Source organism: Brassica oleracea, chromosome C6 (genome assembly GCF_000695525.1).
Source record: "Brassica oleracea var. oleracea cultivar TO1000 chromosome C6, BOL, whole genome shotgun sequence".
Lineage (NCBI taxonomy): Eukaryota > Viridiplantae > Streptophyta > Magnoliopsida > Brassicales > Brassicaceae > Brassica > Brassica oleracea.
The window spans coordinates 23,808,544-23,825,096 of NC_027753.1; the positions used below are offsets into that span (position 1 = coordinate 23,808,544).

General features: G+C 33.5%; 2 protein-coding genes across 2 annotated transcripts; both read left to right on the forward strand.

Moving 5' to 3' along the window:
- Positions 1-7,320: 7,320 nt before the first annotated feature.
- LOC106296306 (probable galacturonosyltransferase-like 7) lies at positions 7,321-9,057 on the forward strand. Its single transcript, XM_013732411.1, has one exon. It carries the CDS (start codon positions 7,744-7,746, stop codon positions 8,806-8,808), a length of 1,065 nt encoding a protein of 354 aa, XP_013587865.1. The 5' UTR covers positions 7,321-7,743; the 3' UTR covers positions 8,809-9,057.
- A 616-nt stretch (positions 9,058-9,673) lies between these two features.
- Positions 9,674-11,056, forward strand: LOC106299456 (protein transport protein Sec61 subunit alpha-like). Its single transcript, XM_013735552.1, has one exon. The coding sequence runs from the start codon at positions 9,674-9,676 to the stop codon at positions 11,054-11,056; it is 1,383 nt and encodes a 460-aa protein (XP_013591006.1).
- Positions 11,057-16,553: the final 5,497 nt, after the last annotated feature.

The window sequence follows — 16,553 nt, forward strand, 5'->3', positions numbered from 1 at the left end:
TTTTTTTTAATTTTATATTATTGAAAGATATTAAAAAATCACATTAAATATATAATAAAAACATTTATATTTTTTCTTATATGTTATATTTGAATTTTTCAAAATGTCTATATATTATTAGAAATTTGAATATTCCCACTCTGAAAATTTTGTGATCAATAGATTATTTTTTTGTTATAATAAGTTACAAATGATCATAAAATATAACGCATATGAATTTTTATTTAATAAATATTCAAACTAAATAATATATATATATAAACACTAATGATTTAAAGCAACAAGATTGGCTGATCAATTTAGTCGTCCAGTTGAAATCTTTCAAAAGTATGTGAAAGACTAAAGTCAAAGTAAATATTGATTTAGAATAGTAGTTATATTTTACTAACCAAATACCGAAAAAACCGAACCGAACCGAAACTAACCCGATATCCGAGTTGAACACCCGTAATCCAAATGAAGTCAAACTATTGTTTCATTCTCCAAAATATAATAAAAATAATAACTTAATCCCGCGCAAGGCGCGGGTCTTATCCTAGTATGTATGAAAATGCAATAAAAACACCTAAATACACACAAAGTTGAGTTAAATGAACTAAAAATATATTAAGAATCAATCAAATATCACCATGTTCCTAAATAATATGACATGATTTTAAATTTTTTTTTTGCAAAATATTTGTAGTTATAAACATATAAATTTTATTAGTAAATAATATGACACCGTTTTTGATTTTTTTCTTCAAAATTTTGAAATGTTTGTCATGATAATCAAGATTTATTATCAGTCATGTATGTTAACATGTGTGCATATATAAAATTGTATATGTGTACAAAGATTATATGTGTACATGTTTACTTATGTACATGTTTATTTGTGTAAATGTGTACATATGTATATTATTGAAGTGATGTACAAATAGAATGTGAGGTTAAGATATAATTTTGTTTGATTTGTGGTTTGGTAACCGTGTACAAATGTATATAATATACATGTTTACATGTGTATATGTACATGTGTACAAATATTATATGTGTATATATGTACAAAGATTATATGTGTACATGTTTAGTTATGTACATGTTTATTTGTGTAGATGTGTACATATTTACTTGTGTGTATATGTATATTAATGAAGTGGTGTACAAGTACTAGAATACAAGGTTAAGATATAATTTTGTTTGATCGTGTGGTTTGGTAACCGTGTATAAATGTATATTATATATATGTGTTTACATCTATACATGTTTACATGTGTATATGTATATAGTTTCAAAGCGATATACAAGTAGAACACGTCATTGAAGACAAATCTGTATATTCAAGATTTTGGTCATTTTAGGTTATATTTAGTAATATACTCCCTCCGTTCCTAAAAGATGTATGTTCTGAAAAAAAAATTGTTTCAAAAAGATACATTTTTTACTTTTTCAATGTATGATTTTATGAAAAATTGTAAGTTTCAAAAAAATTAATGGTGTTTATTGAATTTTTATTGGTTAAAAATTATGAAAAATTGTTATTCACAAAAAACAATGCATATTTAATGAGTTTTCTTAATATATGTGAAAAGTCTAGAATATGCATCTTTTAAAAACCTAGGGAGTATATTGCAATTGTGTTCATTTGGATATTTATTGGTTTGCATATTTTAATGGATTTAGGAATCCATACTAAATCAAGTGTTATTGGTTTTATGATTTTCAAATCTATATGCAAATCTAGTGTTATTGGTTATATGCTTTTAAAATAGATTTTGAAATCAAATGTTATTCAATGACAATGATTTATTCAAGGATTTGATTTGAAACTATATTTCCATGGACTTGTAAGTATTTTTATGCTCAAAATACAAAGAAAAAAATACAGAGGTTAACCTTGTTATTTTGCTTGGATTTGTGATATTTTTCTTTTCTCCAATTCTCTACGGATCACAATATACTTCATGTTCACGAAGACATAAACCCCACCACCTACAGCTACAACCTCACCGGAATACATTTGACTCTTTTTCATCCAACTTCATCTTGACATCCTGAATAGCATGATAAAAGCTGTACGTAAAGTTACATGTCAACATGCTCAAAGCATAATGACTAAAAAATTTATTGTTACTGTGTCATTTGACTAACTTTGTCAAAGTCGTCTCCGTTCAAATGTGTGTTGCAAGAGGTGAAAAGCACTTTAAGCACATAATCACTCACCTCAAGCACTACGTAATAAGGAATGAACACAAATTAAGCCCATAAAAAGAGATCACACACAACAACAAAATATGATTACAAGAAAGTGTTCTCTATATCAAGGACTGGTGGCATTTTCACAAGTAGAGACAGCTTAACACTTTTATGGGTCATATGGCAAAATTTTTTTATCATTTAAGATTTATATTATATAATGTTTAAAATAAATTTAATCAGTAATATTTTGTACATTTTGTGATGAAAATAAGACTATATACATATCAAATATTTTTGGGTCCTTTTCAATTTTATATATTACATTTTTAAATTTTTTGTATAAAATATATATATATATATATATATATATATATTTATAAAAAATTGGACCCCTTAACTATTAATATACGGGAGGACACGTGTTTGGACCCAGAGCGGTCGCACTGTTTGTCCCCCGTAATTAGCCGGCCCTGTTCACAAGCCGCGGTCTCATCTCTTGTAAATTCATTTGGTTGATTTATAATAATCTACATACTTCATTTTTAAATCTATCTGAATATTTATGAAATCCGTTTTTTGATTTTAAAAATCAGTGGATTTATCAAAAATTTCCAAATCTATTAGAATTTCTAAATCCATTAAAATACTAGAACCAATAACCCCCACTAAAGGCTAAACTGCATATTTTTAAGTTTAAGATCAAATAAAGAGGACAAATCTGTATATTCAAGTTTGTGGAGTCTATTTGAGAACAAAGCTACACATGAGATACTCACAACCACTATCGATACTATCTAAGATTAGGCCTGGGACGGATCGGATATCCGGGCAATTTTCGGATATCCGGGCAATTTTAAGATATCCGGATCCGGATCCTTATCCGGCGGATCCATAATTTTACTATCTTTATCCGGATCCGGGGTTCGCGGATATCCAGGTATCGGATATCCTTCTAAAAATTAGAATATCCGGCGGATATCCGGATCCGGATTTGGATCCTAAAATAAATAAAAAAATATATTAATATATATAAAATATTAACAATAATTTAAAAATAAAAAAATATATAATGTTTTTAATTATTTCTATGTATAATATTACAAAATTTACATAAAAATTATATATACTATTATAAAAATAAAAATATATTAAATAAAATTAGTTTTTATATATAGATATTACTATTTTTAAAATAATTATTAATAAAATTTACGGATCCGGATATCCGGACTAAAAAATCAAGATATCCGGATCCGAATTCGGTTTTGACGGATCCAACATTTTACTATCCGGATCCGGATTCGGCCTCTCCGGATATCCTGATTTTCGGATCGGATCCGGATCGGATCTCGGATCGAATCCGGATCTCGGATAAAAGTCTCAGGCCTATCTAAGATACTCACTATCACTTTATATATTATATTGACTTTGTAGCTCAGTCCTTTGTCGGGTTTTCTGTACACACGGTTTTTTGTACACATGGATAATGTAAAAATTGAGCGTACATGTGGATACACGTGAGCAATAAAAATTTCTCCATCAAAACATGAGCTAAATTGTATATTTGGAAGTTTAAAGTCAATTAGATAGGAGGTATCTGGAAATCAGAAAGTTTGGGACAAAATCAATTTTAACCTAAAAACTAAAGGACTAAACATGTAAATATGAGAGATTTGACCATTGTTGCTTGAGATTTCTCTTTGCGATTGGAGCTTAACGGTGACTACGGGTGTACCGTCTCAGGCACGTGGTGTCATGGCTTGATACTACATACAAAGAAGCTCGTTGTGGTTAGGGTTACAAACTCATATTGAGATCCTGACTCAATCACAGTCGCCAGAATAAACCCGTCATGGTTCTCGCCGGGTTAGTGAAGAAGAATGAGCAGAAACTGGAAGTCGCTGTGAGCATTGTCGTGGAGAGGAGATCCGGTGTCTATCCATACCATTCTTCCTGAAACAAAAATAAGAAAACTTGGATTTAACTGACTCCGACTGAGCCACTACTGAGTTGCTCGAAAAAATTGTTTATTCGTCATCGATGTGTATTCTGTCTTCTACGGCAAATACGATAACTGGGTGAAAACAGAGGATTAGTGAGAAATCATAGATGATGAATAAGAAGATCAACAATGGCAATGGAGGAAGAATTACTGATTGCGGCGGCAGCGAATGAAAGAGTGAACAGAGACTGGAACTCGCCGCAACCATAGTCGTTGATGTCGCCGTATTCATTACAATTACATCACCATTAGAGATATAGCTTGACATATCTTAGAAGATAGATTGAATAATAAATCTATTGATTAAATACATCTTTTCTTATAAAAATCTGAAGAAACAACATCCATTTTACAAAAAAAAATTAAGAAATCAAGAAGAAAAAGATGAAGAAGAAAGATACATGGAACCCACTTTGTTTTTTTTGCCAGGAAGAACGTGATTTCTTAAATTCCCTAGAAATCAGATGTAATATTTAGTTAGGGTAAATATCATTTAGTTACAAGGTTGTTTAGTTTGTTTATAGCTAGAAAGTGGTTTGGTGAAGAAAAACTGCTTTAGTAGCACAAACTGCTCTATAGTGTAGTAAACACTTGAAAATTGTCTTAGAGTGTAATTATTTCGTCAGAGTTTCGGTTCCTGTTAGTGTTGCATACATGTATGTTTATGACCTTTTGGACAAAAATAAGGAAAGGATGATGATCAAAATTTTAGCTAAATTTTTAAAAAGTTATGAAACGAGCTAAGATTTTTAAAATCTAAAGCTAGACTTAAGCAAACGATTACCTTACTGCTGTAGTAATCATTTAAATAAATATCTAAATAAAAATATAGGGATGCAAATTAATAAAACAAATCTTACTGCTTTAACTTGTTACGAAATTTCTCTCTGCAAGACATGTTTGTGTACGTATATATGGAGTATTGTTCAAATTGATAAATCAAAGAATGCAAGTTATTAGTAGTCAGGGAGTTGACCAAACAAAGCTTAAAAGCAAAAAATAACATAAAGTCCCTTTAGCTTAGGAGTGAACGCATGCTTGAACGTTATCGTGGGCCGTGGCACATGGGGTTTCGTGGTCGGTCCATATAGGAAAACAAAGTTGCATATGAAATTAAGTTACAAAAAAGAAGTTGCATATGAAATATCCCCGGTATATTAATCGAGAGAAACATTTAAAAAATTGTAATCTTAACATTGTATTAATTTAAAAAACCTTTATTTAGGTGTCACTTAATTAAAATGTCAATTGACCTTACGTGGTAACATAACAAACGATTTAACAAGCGATTTAACCAAAACATAAAAGTATATGATTAAAAGTATTAATAAACCAAACTCGAAACCATATTGGCTGGGCATATCGACAGTTACGTATAAATGATAGTTCCCTTATTAAAATAAAAAAAATTAATACTATTAACTTAATACTCTTATGCATAAATATCCAATATAATTGTCTTGAGGTAGAAGAGAAGAGAAAATATGAACAAAAATATTTAAGATGCAAAAACTTTGTCACCAAATTAAGAATTGATGATATTTTTTGGAGAATTAAGGAAAATTATAATAAATGCAAATCATATTAATTAATGGTAATTATAGACAACATTAACCTATAAACTAACCATATCTAAACGTTGAGTATCACTAATGATATCTTAAATTATATAATTATCGGTAAACAAATTATATAATTAGTAAAAAGGTAAAAAAATATTGTATAATGACCAAAAATATTAATTCGATCAAAAATATGAATTTTGTTTTTTCATAGATCATTTTTAAAATAATTTTCATATAAATTTATCCAACACTTTGTGCAGGTCTTATCCTAGTTTGTTTATTGACGCTATAATATTGTATCACAAATAATTATATACATTAACTGAGTCCAATTTCAACTAAACTCTTGAAATATAGCTGTGCAATAACACATGAACCATTCATCGTTGTAATCAATAGTGAAATATGAGTTTGCTTGTCTAATTTTAAGTCGTCTTTGTCTCTACTAATGAACATAGTTGTTTTATTGAAACATTATCATAATTGACATATCAACTACAATATTGGTATTACCATTTATATTCTACAATATTAAAAATTCATAGAAGGAGAAGATGATTACGAGTTGTTAAGGAGACTACGTGTAGTGTAGTTCACTGGAAAATAATGTTTTTATTATCTACCCACTCATGAGTCATAAATCATGAATCATGGGGTTCACTTGATCCGGAAAACTCCACTTTCTCGCATTGATAAACAAAGTACTATAAAGTTTAAAGTTGTAGTTGCTTAAGATATGAATGAAATTAAAATATCTTCGCACGGAAACAATTATCTAGAGATTAGTTGTGTGCTAAATGATCTATAACTACTTGTTCCAACTGAATTACAACATTGTTGGTTAGAATGTATTTAGCCGGTAATTAGTTAGCAACTGTACTTCGTATCTATACGCTACCAATGAATTTAAGTAAACAACGCACATCAGAATTCAGAAGTAGAACACATCAGAATTTTAATGAGAATTAAGTTTCTATAAGGTTAATTCAATTTGAACAAAAAAAAGGTTAATTCAATTTGAACAAAAAAAAAAAGGTTAATTCAGTTTAAGGACATATACCAAATCATTTCAAGTAAGTTCATAATTCGTGGACATATTAAAAGGTAATTCAACGTAAGTTAATATCCTAGTCTAATGCCAAAACTATTAGTTTGCTCCATTTAGGGGTATAAGAATTGAATACTTTTAATTAAATTCAAGGGGAAATTTCAATAACACAAGTAATTCACCGTAAGTTAATATCCTAGTCTAATGCCAAAACTATTAGTTTGCTCCATTTAGGGGTATAAGAATTGAATACTTTTAATTAAATTCAAGGGGAAATTTCAATAACACAAGTAATTCACCGTAAGTTAATATCCTAGTCTAATGCCAAAACTATTAGTTTGCTCCATTTAGGGATATAAGAATTGAATACTTTTAATTAAATTGAAGGGGAAATTTCAATAACACGTTACAGTTTCGTTCAATCGTAATTTATGATTATCCAGTAGACAAAATATAAAAAATAGTCTATGATAAATTAGACAATACAACAAAGTAGAATACAATATATTTGTTGGCAAAGGAGAAATTATAGGAAAAAGTCACTAGGCAACCTCTCTCGCTCTCTGCTTATTCCATCTTTCTACTAAAATAGAGACAGAGAGAGAGAGAGAACCAAAAGAAGAGAAAGAGGAGAGGGCGTAAAAGAGCAGACGGTGGCGCACCGTAGCACCGCCCCTCCTTAACTTGCGCCATTCTTCTTCTTCTTCCGATTTCGGAATTATTCCTCTTCTCCTCTCTCAAGCCACTTCGATCCCACGCCACACTTTCCCATTTTGATTCTTACTTCCAATATTGGATTTGTCTACCGTCAGATGCATCATTCACCTTTCTCTCTCTTTGCTGTGAATTTTCAAAAACATTTGCGAACGTCAAAGGAACCCTAGCCTCCATCGCCGCCGCCCGGCGCATCCGATTTCAAATCCAAGAAGAAGAAACGGAGAGGCTAGATGCTCCGAATCATGCGATTCTCCGGTTTATTCTCCGTTCTATTGGCTATCATCGTCCTCTCTCCTTCTCTCCAATCCTTTCCCCCAGCGGAAGCTATCAGATCCTCCCACCTCCGATTCCCAACCTCGCCGCATAGATTCTCCTTCAGGAAAGCCCCTCCGTTCCGCAATGCCGCCGATTGCGCCGCTATCGACATCGATTCCGGCGTCTGCAACCCTTCGTTGGTCCACGTCGCGATTACTCTCGATTTCGAGTACCTCCGTGGCTCAATCGCAGCCGTAAATTCGATCCTCCAGCACTCGTCGTGTCCCGAGAGCGTCTTCTTCCACTTCCTCGTCTCCGAGCCCGACCTAGAATCCGTGGTACGCTCCACCTTCCCCGAATTGAAATTCAAGGTTTACTACTTCGATCCGGAGATCGTACGGACGCTAATCTCCACCTCCGTGAGGCAAGCGCTCGAGCAGCCGTTGAATTACGCTAGAAACTACCTCGCCGATCTCTTGGAGCCTTGCGTGCGGCGCGTGATCTACCTCGATTCCGATCTGATCGTCGTCGACGACATCGCCAAGCTCTGGAGGACGAGGCTGGGATCGAAGACGATCGGAGCTCCGGAGTACTGTCACGCGAACTTCACCAAGTACTTCACGCCGGCGTTCTGGTCTTCCGAGCGGTTCTCCGCCGCGGCGTTCGGAGGGAGAAGCCCGTGCTACTTCAACACGGGGGTGATGGTGATGGATCTCGAGAGATGGAGACGCGTGGGGTACACGGAGGCGATAGAGAAGTGGATGGAGGTTCAGAAGAGCGATAGGATTTACGAGCTGGGGTCTTTGCCTCCGTTCCTGCTGGTTTTCGCCGGGGATGTTGCGCCGATTGAGCATCGGTGGAACCAGCATGGTTTGGGTGGAGATAACGTGAAGGGGAGCTGCAGAGATCTTCATCCCGGTCCGGTTAGCTTGTTGCATTGGTCCGGGAGTGGTAAACCGTGGTTCCGGTTAGATTCGAGACGGCCTTGTCCACTCGATTCTCTTTGGGCACCTTATGATTTGTATGGACACTTACGTTGATCATCATCATCATCATCCTTGATTCTCTGTTACATATGGGGTTGGTTTATAGTCTCAGGTGGTATATGAAACTTTCATTGATTCTTTTCCTTCTTCTTTCTCCAAATTCTGTGTGTTCTTCCTCTGTATTCTATTCGATTGTGATTGTTCGTCGTCTGTGGATGAAATAAAAACATAGAAATAGATACATTCAGATTTGTTGAGGCAACTACGTTGTACAGAACTTTTTTCACCACATGTTTTTAGTTACAGAGCTGTCTTTTTTAACCACAAAGGTTATCCTACTTTTATCGCCTAATCCAAATCAGTAATTTAGTCCAATTTTCACCGACGGTCTCTTCTTTCTGATTGGAAAATGATTGAAACATGGCAAAGCCAAAGAGGGAAGATGGACACGACACTTGAGAAGAGTACATTCTGGCTGAACGATGGTGTTGGTCTCCTTGCTTACTTCATTTTCCTTTAATGCTCGACTTTTTTTGATGAGTGGGGTGTTATATCAAGTGTCACACTTTTTTTTTTTTTTTTGTCGTCCTGGTTGGTTCTTAACCAAAAAGTAAAGCACTTCCATTGTATTTCGACATTTGTTACCACAAAAGAAAGTGGGATTACTGATTAGTTAGTTGATTAAATATTCCTAATCACAATAAACATAGCTTATCTAGATAACTCCTAGATAACATGTATTTCCTATTTCAAATAACTTTAGGTTAGCTTGAGGATCAAGTTATCTTCAAGATTATTCTCAACAAAATTATTATATAAAGCATGCACACGATGAGAAGAAAGACCAAGATAAAACCTATTTTTTGTTTGTTTGTTTGGTTTACCAATAGCAACCTAAACCTGGGCAGATAGCGAAAGTATGAGAAGAGGAGGGTTTCGTGTGTTGGATATGGTGAAACCGTTTTTGCCGTATCTGCCAGAGGTGCAGAGTGCTTTTGAGAAGAAGAAGAAGGTTCCATTGAGAGAGAAGGTCATCTATACCCTGACCACTCTCTTCGTGTTTCTCGTTTGTAGTCAACTTCCTCTCTACGGTATCCACTCCACCACCGGCGCGGATCCGCTCTACTGGATGCGTGCCATTCTAGCATCGAGCCGTGGCACCCTCATGGAGCTCGGTATCGGTCCCATCATCACATCAGGGCTCGTGATGCAGCTCTTGACTGGCTCAAAGATTATTAAGGTCACCGAGGAGGAGGATCATGCTCTCTTGAACGCTGCTCAGAAGCTTCTCGGCGTTTTGATCGCCTTAGGTCAAGCCGTGACATACGTCCTCTCTGGAATGTACGGTCCAGTCGCACAGCTCGGGGTGGGAAACGCACTTCTCATCGTTCTCCAGCTTGTCTTTGCCGGAGTCATCCTCCAGTGTCTGGACGAGCTTCTCCAGAAGGGGTATGGTCTTGGCTCAGCGATCTCCCTTTTCATAGCGACTAGCCTCTGCGAGAGCGTTATATGGAAAGCCTTTAGCCCCGTTACGTTCAACAACATCGGACGGTCGGGACAGGAGTTTGAAGGCGCCTTGATCTCGCTCTTCCATAACCTGATAACCAAGTCAAGCATCCGACAAGCTTTCTTCAGACAGAGCCTTCCAAACGTTACGAACTTGCTTGCAACAGTCTTGGTCTTCCTCATCGTCGTCTACTTCCAAGGCTTCCGCGTTGTGTTACCTGTTTGGTCAAAGAACTCCCGACAAGGCGGCGGCTACCCGATCAAGCTCTTGTACACCTCCAACATGCCCATCATTCTCCAATCCGCTCTAGTCTCAAATCTCTACTTCATCTCTCAGCTTCTCTACAACAACTTCAGCGGAAATTTCCTGGTGAACTTGCTGGGACAGTGGAGAGGACCCACACCAGTCGGTGGTCTCGCTTACTTGATCACAGCTCCATCAAGCCTCGCTGCTCATCCTAGCCACACACTCTTCTACATCGTCTTCATGCTCTCTACTTGTGCGTTTCTATCAAAGACATGGATTGAAGTCTCTGGGTCCTCCGCCAGAGACGTGGCCAAGCAGATCAAGAATCAAGGGATGTGGATGGCTGGGCACAGATATTCCAATCTGCACAAGGAGCTTAACCGCTACATCCCAACAACAGCTGCCTTTGGAGGAATGTGCATTGGTGCACTCACTGTTCTTGCTGACCTCACCGGAGCTATTGGCTCAGGGACTGGTATCTTGCTTGCCGTCACAACCATATATCAGTTTCTCGACACTTTTGACAAGGAACTAGCCACCGAGTCATGAAGCCTTCGCCACTACACTATGTTGAAATACATTAAACTCCTAGTTTAAGATTTAACTTGTTTCATGTTTTTTTTTCTTCCTGTCAAAGCACATTTGTAGTGTAGGCTCTCACGATATATCCTACATCACAATCTTCTTCTTCTTCTTTTGAATAACAATCTTCTTCTTCTTATTCCTCTCAATATTTTTTCTTTCTTTCTGTATGTATTTAAAACCCGATGAGGCAATGCAGCTACATCTGACAGCATGGCAATGTTAAGTCACGAATTACACCCAAAAACCATACCATAGCTAGTGATGTTTAAAGCATGCATAAATATGAAAGAAGATAATAGTAAGAAAGTAAAATACCGCAATGTGACGTGATACTATCTAACGTTTTTATCTAATCGGAACAGATGATCGGTTCACCCACCATCTGGCATTAGTCGGAAGGTATTCCAAACTCGGATCAAGCAGTGTGATAGCCAGTACACTTTGTAGCACTAAGTGCATTCCACCCGAAGCCGACCGAATCAGCCGATAGGGTTTATCAAAAAAAAAAAAAATAGATAGGACTCTGATTCTTTCTCTATTTTTTTTCATGTGTCACACATATTGGTATTGGTAAATTCGGTAAATATCTCTGTTAAAAAAAAAGAAATTTGGGATTGAGAATAGCTCAGGAGAACATGTTAAAATATCTGTTATTCAGATAAAAATACTTGAATAATTTTTTTTTTGATAATTCAGTTTTAGGTAATTTTATATACTTCGTATATGAATAATTTGTCTACAAGGTTATTTTGAAGTTAAATGCAACTAATATTTTAAAAATATAAAGAAGAAGGAATTATCAGCTAAACATGCAACATTTTAGCGACAAAAAAAAAAAAACATGCAACATTGGTTTAGGCCTACTCTCAATCTGTAATTTCACATCTCGATTTCATAAACTAACAATTTTTTTTTTGTCAACTCATAAACTAACAATTATATTTTGATGCTTAGAGTAAATATTCAAGGAAAACGACAAATATACTTATAGCCTTTTCTCTTTATCCTTAGGCTTCAAATAAAATCAACTGTACTAACAAGTACTGCTAATAACGGGCACTTATTACTATCGATCGATCTACAACGTTTTTTCACAACTATTGTGTATTGTTATTTTCTTTATCAAGTAAGAACTATAGAATCCATAAACTTTACAAATCTAACTCAAACCGCATCACTGGGCTTCAGTCCTGAAATTTGGTAATTGCATGTCGATCAATGTGAATTATGTTTTTAACTAAATGTGAATAATGTTTGCTCTATTTGTTTTCTTTCCAACAATAGTGTGGGTAATATAAAGAAAAGAAGAGAGATAAAGACTTTATACAAACAAAAAGTTGGTCCTTTTCCTTATATATATTCCATATGTCCCAAAAACCAACATACACTCCAGCCACCAAGCTATACGTCCCAGAGATTCTCACTGATGCTGAAAAAACGGTTACAAAGCCAACCCAATCAAAGGTATAAATACATACTCGAGCTTCCCTAGTATCTATTATATCAAAAAAAAAATACTATTTAAAAAAAATACTATTCAGAAAGCTCCGTTAGTTGAATTCATATAGGAGCAAAGACAAAGATTGTGTGCTCTGAGCCAGGACCCTACGGTTAGAGCAAGAAGAATGTTGTGATTTACAGCGATCCAACTGACTCTAAGAGCATCTCCAAAAGACCTTCTATAACTTCAAATATGAAGTTTTTTGTTTTCCAAAAAAAAATTTTAAAACTTCAAATTTGAAGTTCTGATGAGTGAAACTCTATATTTGAAGTTTCACTACTCAAAATTTCAAATTTGAAATTTCATATTTTATTTGCATTTTGGTCCCTACAATCACACATCACATTTATGATTCATAAATATTTTCTCGTTTATTGTTTTAATCCTTAAGAAAATATATCTCATAAATATTTTAAATTTTGTTTACAGATTTTAAAATTTACACATAAAATTAAATAAAACTTTAAAATAAGATTTAAAATATTTTAAACTAGATTTAGACAACAATAATATACAAAGAAACTTAACAAAAAACTTTAAAAAATTACATGAAGACATAACTATTACACAAATTTAAATATTACAACAACACTCATAGTCATGTAAGTTTGATCCGGAACCTTCAAAATTTTCAAATGTTGTCCAAATTTATTTTGTGTAACTAAAGATGGTTGTTGTTGTTGTTATTGATGTCTTTTTCGTACAATTCTTTCTTGTTCATATCGAATATATTCATTAGTATTTATATCATCGAAAAGAAATTAGTCTTTTAGCAATATATTATGTTTCTCTTTTATTTTCTTGTTCCGATCTAATGTATTTACAAGTATCATATTCACCCGATTTCAATAATTTTTAGCTCATAATCTACAAAGTAAAAATGAGGAGAGTCATTTTTACTTCAAAATGCACTAATAGATCATATATGCATTACGAAAATCATTTTATGGAATAATATGGTATTTTGTTTGAAGTTTAATATTAATTAAGTTATTTTTATTTAAATTTTTATATTTTAATAGAATATTTTATTAATTAATATTGTTCTAATATGTTTATATATGTGCTAGTTATTTACAAAAGTTATATGAATTCAAATTAGTTATGACAAATATAAAAACCATATTATAAAATATAAATAGTTTTGAAGTTGAATTTGAAATTTTTGCTTTTGGAGAAAAACACCTTTAAACTTCAAATACAGAATTTTAAAAATTTCAAAATAGAGTTTCTTTTTGGAGATGATCTAAGGGATTCTTCCATTTGGCGTTGACCAACATCAGGGATCTACTTCACTTTCGTGTCAAGCTCTACAAATCTTCGGTAGAGACCTGCAATAACTCGACCAATGTCAACAACGGTCTCACTGGAGTTCCATTGTCGATGTACGGATACCGTTACCACTCCGACTAGAACTTGAATATCTTTGGCGTCAACTGGTCACAAGGCTGCTCCAACCACTCCCAAATACTGATCATGATCACATCATTATCTTACATGCATATTATATATGATCTTCATAAAAAAATGCATATTATATATGAGGTCATATTAATCAATTTTATTTGATTTCTTCCGTAACCAATGCAATTCAAATTTATATGATTTTTTTTGGTTATGTCTTCTTTGATTACATTTAATAAATTGTAAGAGTAACATATTTATTTGTTTAATGTGACTGCTCATATAAATATAAAAGCATTAATACTAATAAGAAATTTATCTTGATGATAAAAGTTATTTTGAGATTGTTTGTAATTATGGCTATTGTGTCGACTAGTGTCTAGAGAATGCATAAACAATAAACAATAATTTACAAGTCTAATGATCTATAGTCACTAGCCAGAGTCTAATGCTCTAGTCATCATTAACCATTTCTCTTTATCCTAAGGGTTTGCAGTTTTCAATATTTTGGGCTGTGGCACTTTAAATTTAAAAGCTCATTTTTGATCTAAAACTAAAATAGACATGTTAACCCAATAATAAGCGAAAAATGTGATTTATTCATTCTTTGCTCGTATTAGTTAATGTGCTGAGTCCAAATAAGATACTATCTAAAGTTTTGAAACGCATTTTCTATAAATATGAGCGCTTCTGTGACTAACAAGAAAATAAACGAGAAACGAAACAGAGGAAAAGAATCTAGAGAAGAAAAGAGAAGAAAAAAGAGAAGAGAAGAGAGAAGAGAAACATAAGAGAAGAGAATAGAAGAGAAGATGTTCCCGCCTTTGACAATTCTGTTGTTTCTGGTCTATTGCACAATCTACCGACTCACGTTGGCCATTCGCAGACTATATGCTTGCATGGAGGAGGGTTGTTAATCAATCTCTTCTTAATTTTCTTGCGTCACAAGATGACGTGAGTTTGGCTCACATATTATAATATTATTTATTTCATCACTTGACGAATGAAGAGAAGAAAAAAAATACTCTCTTTTGGGTTGAATCGTATTTATTTAGATAGATAAGAATCTCTCTTTCTTGTCAAATATCATTTTAAATATATGAAAAATCATATATTAAAATAATGTAAAAATATTTGTCTATTAGAAATAAAACATGATAATATGGCAATGGGTCTTTCTAGGTTGTATGAAAGGAAAATAAACTATATTTATGCTGTCACTTAAAAAAAATATTAGAATATCTATATGCAATCAACATAACTAGACATATTTAATATGTTCATTTATGTAATAATATGTAAATTAAACAAGAACTTATTTTGGTTTAAAAAATCATCACGATTCAATGTTGTTCGAAGCTAGTACAAATTTGAATTTTTGATATTTCTAATACATGTCAGTCACTGTAAATTGTTAGCCATATAATTAATGTTTATTGTTGCATAGAGACCCAACCCTAGAATACTAACATGAATAAAGTTTCTAATATAAATAGTGAGCAAAGATGATAAACTACATTGTTCATAGTAAGTCTTTGGATATTCGTTTATCTTTACAAACATTTGAGAATTTGCTACATGTTCCACGTTTAACATATCTGCAAAAAGTAAGATGATAAATTAATAGTCAAGAAATTGAATATTCACTCTAGATCAATGTGAATGATGTTGATGTCAATGTTGTTAATTTTTCAATTGTCTTTTCAAGCTTCTAGTGGAGTTCAATATTCTAAGTCATATGCAGTTTATTTATAAGTGTCTCTTTTAATGAATTTTTTTGCTATAAATGTCATTCTAGGAACCTTCTGATTTGCTTTGATAAAGATCATTATTGTTTTCGACTAAACCGTTGTAGTCATCGTGATTTTATTCAACCAAATCTAAATCGAATTTTGTCATCCTCTTTTGGTAAACATGTTACCATTGAACTGCAATGATCTATTTGTTCACTGGTTTCACAAGAAAGAACATCTTCATCTTGTGGTCATGAGACATGATTCATACCAAATAAATTCACACTAGTTTCAAAAAAAAGTTGGTAAAGTCTTAGTTATATAAAGAGAAAACTAGAATAACATATATTAGTAGAATTTTGCATACCTATTACAAGTAAATCCATCCCTAATCAATTGTATCGAGAGCTTCATGTTCATTATGTGAGAGACAAGGTTTCACTTCTTAGTTTTAGATTAGGTCAAGAGAGATGAATAAGAATCGTGGGCTGAATCCCGTAAATAAACTTGAAGAATGAATATGATTTTATTGATGAGTTGAAAGATGATGAATACAAAGGAATGTATCTTGAGATGATTACTAAAGAATACGTAATGTTTTTAATCTAGTACAAAAGTTGATATATGGAAAAGAGATGGCTTGTCTTTTATCTTCTCCGTCTTTATATAGTCTAGGTTTCGTTGGCAACCCTTCAACTGTTCTCCGAGATATTCGGCTTCAATTACGGAACTCGCTTTAGGCTCCTCTTGACCGAGTCTCTTAAGGTGTTAGCTCACTTTCTGTCGTGACCTCTGCTATGATGTCTCCCAGGTCCAGTCGTCA